This window comes from Gekko japonicus, unplaced genomic scaffold (genome assembly GCF_001447785.1).
Source record: "Gekko japonicus isolate JY-2015 unplaced genomic scaffold, Gekko_japonicus_V1.1 scaffold1928, whole genome shotgun sequence".
Classification (NCBI taxonomy): Eukaryota; Metazoa; Chordata; class Lepidosauria; order Squamata; family Gekkonidae; genus Gekko; species Gekko japonicus.
In genome coordinates this window covers 166123-174401 of record NW_015170339.1, presented here as the reverse complement: position 1 = coordinate 174401, position 8279 = coordinate 166123, and the positions used below count along the sequence as shown (strand labels likewise).

At 47.8% G+C, this 8279-nt stretch overlaps 1 protein-coding gene across 1 annotated transcript in view; it reads left to right on the top strand.

Annotated features, from left to right (window-relative positions):
- The first annotated feature begins 6093 nt into the window (after positions 1–6093).
- Positions 6094–8279, top strand: part of SMTN (smoothelin) — a 68961-nt gene continuing 66775 nt past the window's right edge. The window contains exons 1-2 of the mRNA XM_015418166.1: positions 6094–6172; positions 7816–7970. Of these exons, the coding sequence (XP_015273652.1) occupies positions 7920–7970 (51 nt within the window). The 5' untranslated portion in view covers positions 6094–6172; positions 7816–7919. The remainder of the gene's footprint in view (positions 6173–7815; positions 7971–8279) is intronic.

Genomic DNA, 8279 nt, shown 5'->3' with positions numbered 1-8279 from the left:
AGGGGTCATTTCCTGCAGGAGCGCACAGGAGCAGAGCTCCGGCAGTAAAGAGCCCAGGGGGCGGGCACATGCAACAAGCCCCACAGCCTGCTCCCAGCAGCCCTTAGTCAGAGCAAGAAGCAGCCAGGTAAGTTGCAGAGCCCCCCCTGGCCCCCCAGCCCAAAACAGTCCAGTGGCACCTTTAAGACCAAGTTTTATTCAGGTACAAGCTCTCCCTAATAAGTTATGCTAATGAGTTGTGCTAATGAGCTCCTGCACCTCTTTTTCTACGAAATGACCCCTGGTGGTACCTATTTATCTACTTGCAATTTCTTGCTTTCAAACTGCTAGGTTGGCAGGAGCTGGGGGCAGAGACGGGAGCTCACTCTGTCATGTGGCAGTTGGGTCTCAAACGGCTGAACTACCGACCTTCCAGTCTGCAGTTCAGCATCTTAACCACTGAGCCCACTAAGGGAGGAGATGATGTTAGCCCACAAGTGCAAAAGCATTATGGTGGGGAAAGGGCTTCAACTTTCTCCAAAAGCCTTACAAAGATGGTATCTATCCCGGCTCTCAGGGGAGGAAATTCTCTAGCGACGCCAGCCTCGAGGTGGGTCCTGGGGACCTGGAATTACAGCTCATCTCCAGATTACAGAGATCAGTGCCCCTGCAGAAAATGGATGCTTTGGAGGGTGAACTCCATGGCACTGTACCCCCCTGAGGTCCCTGTCCTCCCCAGGCTCCACCTCCAAATCTCCAGGAATGGCCTAGCCTGGAACAGGCAGCCTTATCCCCTGGCTGCCCACTGCTGGAGGCCAGAGGGGGCCTGGCAACCATGGAATTCCTTAGCTTGGGTGACACAGCTGAGAAAGTCCTTGTCACCCTGACTTGAGTCTTCAGTACAGAAAAAAATAAATCTAAATTCCTCCAAAGCGACCGGTTCTCACAAGAAGAAGGCCTCCCCCGTTGATCTTAAGGCTTGACAGGTGCTGTACAAAATCATCTGTCTGAAATGCAACTGAAATTTTCTTCATGTGTACTAAATAGCCCCTGGAACCCTTAAATCCAAAGTAACCAAAGATGAGACAATTGCTTGTAGTTGTTTGCAGCAGGGTTGCCAATAATCCTCATTCAAACTCTTGAGAGTCTGCCTGCATCGACAGCTCCAAGGTTAGGAACACAGAGTTACCCCAGGATGTGTCCTGCCATGGACATTATGTGTCCAACTGGAGCACACTAACTTTTCAGCTAAGTAAGTCAATTAAATGCTTGCTTCTGTGAACACAGTATCCAGATGTCAGATTGCTGGTGCTATTTTACTGTGTTCAATGCTACTTTTAAGGCGACCGTTTGTTGCTTTGACCATTTACTGTTACATTTAATATCTGCAACTTTTAGTATTTCTTTTCATTTATTTAGGGTTGCCAAGTCCTACCTTAAGCCGCAGTGGGGCACTCGCGCGCCACAAGCACGTCACCCGGAAGTGACGCGGCCGCGTCGGGCGCGCCGGGGGTGGGGCTGCGGTCATCCGAGGGGGAAACATAGAGTTTTCCCTCGGATGACCGCGGCCCCGGCGCGCCTGGCGTGGCTGCATCACTTCCGGGTGATGTGCTGATGCCGGGCCCGTCCCGTGCTTTGGGGGTGGGATTCCCCTTGGGGCCTGATCCACCAGCGGCGGGGAACGGGCTTCTGGGGCGGGGGTTTCCCCACCCCCCGGGGGGACTTGGCAAGCCTACATTTATTTTAGTGTATTGCATTTTGATCTTTATTGTTTACTGTGAGCTGCCTCAGGTGCTCTTCTGAATAGAAAGATGAGACACAAATTATTTAGACAAACAAATAACCCACCATTTTCAATGCCTGCTTTGCGGTCCCGTGCCATCATCTTCAACCAGGATCTTCTCTAAAATCTCCCTGTGAAGATCCAGGAAAAAGAAACAAAACCATGTAATACTGTTTATTGTGAGGATGTAAGCAGATCCTAGAGGAGGCCTGAGCTCTTTCACCCCTCCCCTTCCAATGGTGGCCATCTCCCCACCATGCCAAGCCCAGAAATTCATCAGGCAAGGATTGGCGACATCCCTTCTGACATCCAGTGGAAACCTTATAGATTAACAATCTTTACCCCAGCATAGATTTTCTTGAGTCAGAGTTTACTTCATTCAGATGTACTGAACACTAATAGGAGTACTTACATACAGCACTAGAACGTGTACCTCACCGTCTCCAATGAAAACGTGTTGAAGAGACAGACTATTCACCACACAAGAACATGGAAATGAAAGGTACACTTAATCTATTTTATTTAATTTCTTCTTGTATACCCCACTTTTCTCCTCATGTAGGGTTGCCATCCTCCAGGTGGTAGCTGGAGATCTCCCGCTATTACACCTAATTTCCAGATGGCAGAGATCAGTTCACCTGGAGAAAATGGTCACTTTGGAAGGTGGACTCTATGGCTTTATACCCCATTGAACTCCTTCCACTCACCAAGCCCCACCCTCCTCAGGCTCCACCCCCAAAATCTCCAGGTTTTCCACAACCTGTGTAGGGTTGCCAGCTCCAGGTTGGAAAATTCCTGGAGAATTTGAGGGTGGAGCTTGGGGAGGACAGCATTTGGGGAGGAGAGAGACTCCAGTCCACTGGGGTACGATGATATAGATTCCATCCTACAAAGCAGCCATTTTCCCCAGGGGATCTGATTCCTGTAATCTGTAATCTGGAGATCAGTTGTAATTCTGGGAGACCTCCAGCCCTCACCTGGGGTTCCCTACCAATGGGAACCCACAGAAGCTTGTTAGTGTCAGATAGTTGCTTCCCATCTCCAGTTTTCCCTCTGCAACGATTTTCCCAAGCAGGCATGCAGAGCAGTCTGAGGATGCATCGCCATGGCTGTTTTCCTATGCCTGGATTCCCAGACTGAAATGGTGTTTTTTTTTAGAGGATCTGCACAATGTCATCCTTCAGTCATCCAATTTCTGGGGTTTCCCCTGCTTTGCTTTGATCTTTCCTAAACATGTTTTACTACAATTTTTCCTGAAAGACCAGAAAGTGGGTTAGTGTGCTGTCTGGATGAGAAAGAGAACTTCCCAAGCGTGTTTGCACCAACTGTTATCATCCCCTGATGCACACATGTCCTCCTCTGTGCCACTAGTAGGCTATAGCAACTATTGGTTTTTTTAAAAGTTAACAAAAAGCCCTCCAGTGGCAAGGGGCGGGGTAGGTACAGCTCAGTCGTCTTTTCTCCAAGCTAAAGAGCCCTAAGCGCTTTAACCTTTCCTCATAGGGAAAGTGTTCCAACCCTTTTATCATTCGAGTTGCCCTTTTCTGCACTTTTTCCAAAGCTATAATATCCTTTTTAAGGTGTGGTGCCCAGAACTGCACACAGTATTCCAAATGAGGTCTCACCATTGATTTATATAGGGGCATTATTATATTGGCTGATCTGTTTTCAATACCCTTCCTAATAATCCCCAGCATAGCATTGGCCTTCTTTATTGCAGTCACACACTGTCTCGACATTTTCAGTGAGTTATCCACTACAACTCCAAGATCTCTCTCTTGCTCAGTCTCTGCCAGTTCAGACCCCATCAATGTGTATTTATATTTAGGATTTTTGGCTCCAATGTGCATCACCTTGCACTTGGCCACATTGAACCCCATTTGCCATGTTGACGCCCACTTGCCCATCTTTGACAGATCCCTTTGGAGTGCCTCACAATCCTCACTGGTTTTCACCACCTTGAACAACTTTGTATCATCCGCAAATTTAGCCACTTCACTGCTTACTCCCAACTCCAAATCATTAATGAACAAGTTAAAAAGCAGTGGACCAAGTACTGATCCCTGTGGTACCCCACTGCTTACCCCCCTCCACTGGGAGAACTGCCCATTTATACTCACTCTCTGTTTTCTATTAATTAGCCAGTTTTTGATCCATAAAAGGACTTGTCCTTTTATCCCATGATTTTTGAGCTTGCTTAGGAGCCTTTGATGAGGAACTTTATCAAAAGCTTTCTGGAAGTCAAGGTAAATAATATCTATTGGATCCCCCTTGTCCACATGTTTGTTCACCCCCTCAAAGAACACTAATAGGTTAGTGAGACAAGATCTTCCCTTACAGAAACCGTGCTGAGTCTGCCTCAATAGGTTTTGTTCATCTATGTGCCTACTAATTCTTTCCTTAATAATGGTTTCCACCAATTTACCCGGTATCGACGTCAGACTGACTGGCCTGTAATTTCCCGGATCTCCTCTGGAACCCTTTTTAAAGATGGGAGTGACATTAGCTACCTTCCAGTCCTCAGGAATGGAGGCAGATTTTAAGGAAAGATTTTAAGGAAATCTTTCCTGAAAGACCAGAAAGAGAACTTCCCAAGCGTGTTTGCACCACTTTACTGTTATCATCCCCAGATGCACACATGTCCCCCTCTGTGCCACTAGTAGGCTATAGCAACTATTGATTTTTTTAAAGTTAACAAAAAGCCCTCCAGTGGCAAGGGGCGGGGTAGGTACAGCGGGATGACAGAGAAAAATGTGGAGAATACCTGGGGGGCGGGGGGGCCCCTCTGACTGTGCAAGAGGGAATCACTGCTGTGTAGAGGCAGCCTTAGAAGAGGACAAAGCACTGGGGACTGTGCATGAGGGGGGGGGGAGAATTCCCTGAGATCTTAAAGATCAAGTACACAGACCTCCTCCATCCCCTTGCCTGGGAAACAATTGAATTCTGGTGGCTTTGGTTTTCCTTAAGAGCCCAGATACAGAGATCATTGAATGTGGATTAATTACTCCCAAACACACTTCAGTTACCTTTTGCCCATTTTTAATACACATCCTGGGTTGATAAAGCGTAGAAAAATAATTGATTCCCTTCTGATGCACACTTTCAACAGGTATTTATATGTATGAAGTGATTCTTGCATTCCACATGTCTGAGTAGAATAGACAATACTGACCTTGATAGACCAAGGTCCTGATTCAGCATAAGGCAGCTGTGTGTGTGTGTGTGTGTGCCACAATTACCAACATATGGAGATGGTGGTTAAGGTTGCAGTCCTAATGTACGCTTTCTTGGGATTATCCCATTTAACTTGGCAGGATTTCAATGCAAATATGCATAAGGAGGAATGCTGTTCTAGAGTTGCCAACTCAGGGTAGGGAAATTCCTGGACATTTGGGGGTGGCACCTGGAGAGGGTAGAGTTTAGGGAAGGTCCAGGGAGAGAGTTTAGCTGGATGTTTCTTTCATAAAGGAAAGAGAATTCACTGAGCATCCACCCTCTGTAGACACTACAGGACTTTGATTTCTCCTAAATTCCATAGAACTCCAGGCCCCACCTTGAGGTTGGCAACCCTACGTGACTGCACAAGGATGGGCCAGGAAGTGTGTAGTTATACCTAGGGTTGCCAGCCTCCAGGTGGGGCCTGGGGATCCCTCGCTTTTACAACTGATCTCCAGCTGACAGAGATCAGCTCCCATTGAGAAAATAGCTGCTTTGAAGGGTGGACTGTATGGCACTGTACCCTGATGAGGCCCCTCCCCTCCCCAAACCCCGTCCTCTCCTGGCTCCACCCCCAAAGTCTCCAGGTATTTTCCAACCCAGACCTGGCAACCCTAGTTATACCTCACATTTCCCACGAACTCTCCAGTGGTGTGTGGGGTTAAGCAAGTAATTCAGTCCCTAACCCCAACACTGCCGACCTACTGGATTAATTAAATAATTATTCGAGGGAACGTCTGAAAACGTGCTATATAAAGCTTGTTGTTGTTGTTCAGTCGCACAGTCGAGTCCGACTCTTCGCGACCCCATGGACCAGATCGTTATTTAAGAACTCTCTCTGTCTTAATGTCGAAACAGTTCTAGAAATCAGCCTAAACTTCGGCGCTGTCAGAACTACAATCCCCATCACGCTGATAGCAGGGAGACCGCCGTCAACCGATGGGGAGGCGTGGCCAACTAATTGAATTGAGCCAATCTCGGAGGACCAAGAGTGTTCGGAGGGAAAATGGTTTTTTGATTGGTTGCTGCAGCAAATGTGGGCGTACACCTGGGGCGTGAGGGCTGAAACCTGGCAGAGAGGCGCGGGTGGTTTGCTCAGAGCAGTTTCGGGAGTTGGGCGGAGCGGGTCCGAATCAGGGCCCTAAAGGTTCAGCGGGGCAGGATTCATGGATGGCCCGTCCAGGTTCTGCGGAGGTGTGTACGTCGATCCGGATTAACAGAATTGTTATTCTGGAGGGGGGGGGGGTTAGGGATGGGGTAGATGAATTACCAAACTAGACTGGGAAGAGTGTTCTCGTGATGGTCTTGCCAAAGTAGAGGTGGGGAGCTCTTTAGCATGTGTTTGGATTCGGGGCCAAAGTAAGTTTTGGTGGGAGCAGTTTTGGATGTGCCTCTGTTCGCACCCTGAAACAGTGTATGGTAAATCGCTATTTTTATGGCATCTTCTCTATCTGATCACTGGTTCCCAGACTTCCATTTCAGAGCTGATGCATTTGTGCAGTGTGTTGTCTGTGTGTGGTTTTCAAATGTGGATTAAAGCGGATTTAAAAGAAAAAAAAATTCTCCCAAGTAAGGAAGAAAGTCCACACTGGCGTTCTCCTGCCCAGCCCAACTCTCTGCTTGCCAAAAGTTGGATAGTATGTGCCTCCCTGTGTGTTTTACACACCTCCTTTCTACACATGAGTTTTTGGGACATCTGAAGTGTTGGGTGCCATGGTGGCTGTCGAGTTTGTGTGTGGCTGGACTCACAGTGACTGATACTGATGGTAGAGAGGTGGGGAAAGGCTCAGTAAGAGAGAGCACCTGCTTCTGGTCTTCTGGAGGTAGAGCCCTGTGGCCTTTGTGTCTCTGAAAATTGCATCTGCTGGTTTTCTTGCGTTTAGGTTGGGTTTAAAGACATCAGACAGCTACAGGTTATCAGTCTGGAGTGGATTTCTAGTGGTGTCTTAATCTGGAAGAGACGTGAAGAGCACTGTGTTGTTTCATGTTTCTATATGAACCTTTTTTCTAGGAACATGGGGCAGCATCAGTGGGGGGTCATCCCATTTGATCCATTTAATGAAGTATGTGGCTGTACTCTGTAGGAGGATTAAATGGGATCTTGTTCTGCTGTGAGGTAGGCTAAATGAAAAGATGTCGGCTGGACCAACTAACTTTTGTGGTTGAACTGGGATTTAAAGTTTGTCTCTGGTCCGAATCTAACATTTTGTCCATGATCCTGCACTAGCCCTCTGGTAGGTTTTGGTATACATTTACTTCTTACCCATCTGACTTTGTAGGTGTGTCTGTGTGGGTCAGCAATATCATGTGTCAGCATCCTGGCGCTGATCTCTTCCAACTGAGACTGCTGCCTGATGCTTTTACTTGTGACTAAGCTTCCTGAACTTACTCAGGTTTGGTTTGGATTTAGTGTTTTTGGTTGCCACATTTGGGGCAGGGGAAGTATCTTCCTGGGATGCCTTCCTGATGTGTTGCAATCTGTGCACCTCTGAGTTGGCTGGAAGTTTTCTTCCTGTTGTTTTGAGAAACTGCATTGCATGCTTGCTGTCTGACGAAACATTAAAAAACACGACTAGATATGGAATCCTGTGTGTGTTTGGGTTTCTTCTGCATAGCAGATCGGAGTTTCCTAGAAGTGGGTTTGGGAGTGTATCATGCAACGGACTTGGCCCCGACTGTTGCTGGCGTTCGGAAAGGCTCCATGTTCCAGCTCTGGGATTAACAGCCAGCGAAGCAGCTGCTGGGATCTCATTTACTTTTCAGCACGCCTTTAATGAGCCCCGGGAGAAGATCTCCTGATTTCCCCCCTGACCTGCCTGCGATCTGTTCTTTTTCAGACTTTCTCTGGTGAGCCTGCTGTCCTGCTGCTGAACTAACCACCCGCTTGGAGCTTACGCACATCTGCAAGCTTCTCCCAAGTAGAAAGGAAAAGGCCAGAAGGATGTCTGACGAGAGGCTTTTGAGCATGGATGAGGGAGCCCTCCGGAAACTGGTGAGTTTGTCCTGAGATACCGTCCTGTGGAATTACGAGCGTGTTAACCGCAGAGAAATGTGGAACTTCTGGCTATTGCTGCCTGTGTCTGGCTTAAGATCTAAGATACAAGAGAAGGCCATCCAGGCTGCCTTGGGTGTTTCTCTTCCTTCTCAACTGTTAGCTGCTGGAAGTTCTGGGAGCAAGAACCCCCAGAAGTTGTGTTGGGGTAAGGAATGCCTCTGGCTTGCAATGGGAAAAGCTCTCAAGCCATAGAGGGCCTGTAGAGCCAGGGATTCCTAGCCTCTTCCCTACATTTTCAGCTTGGAT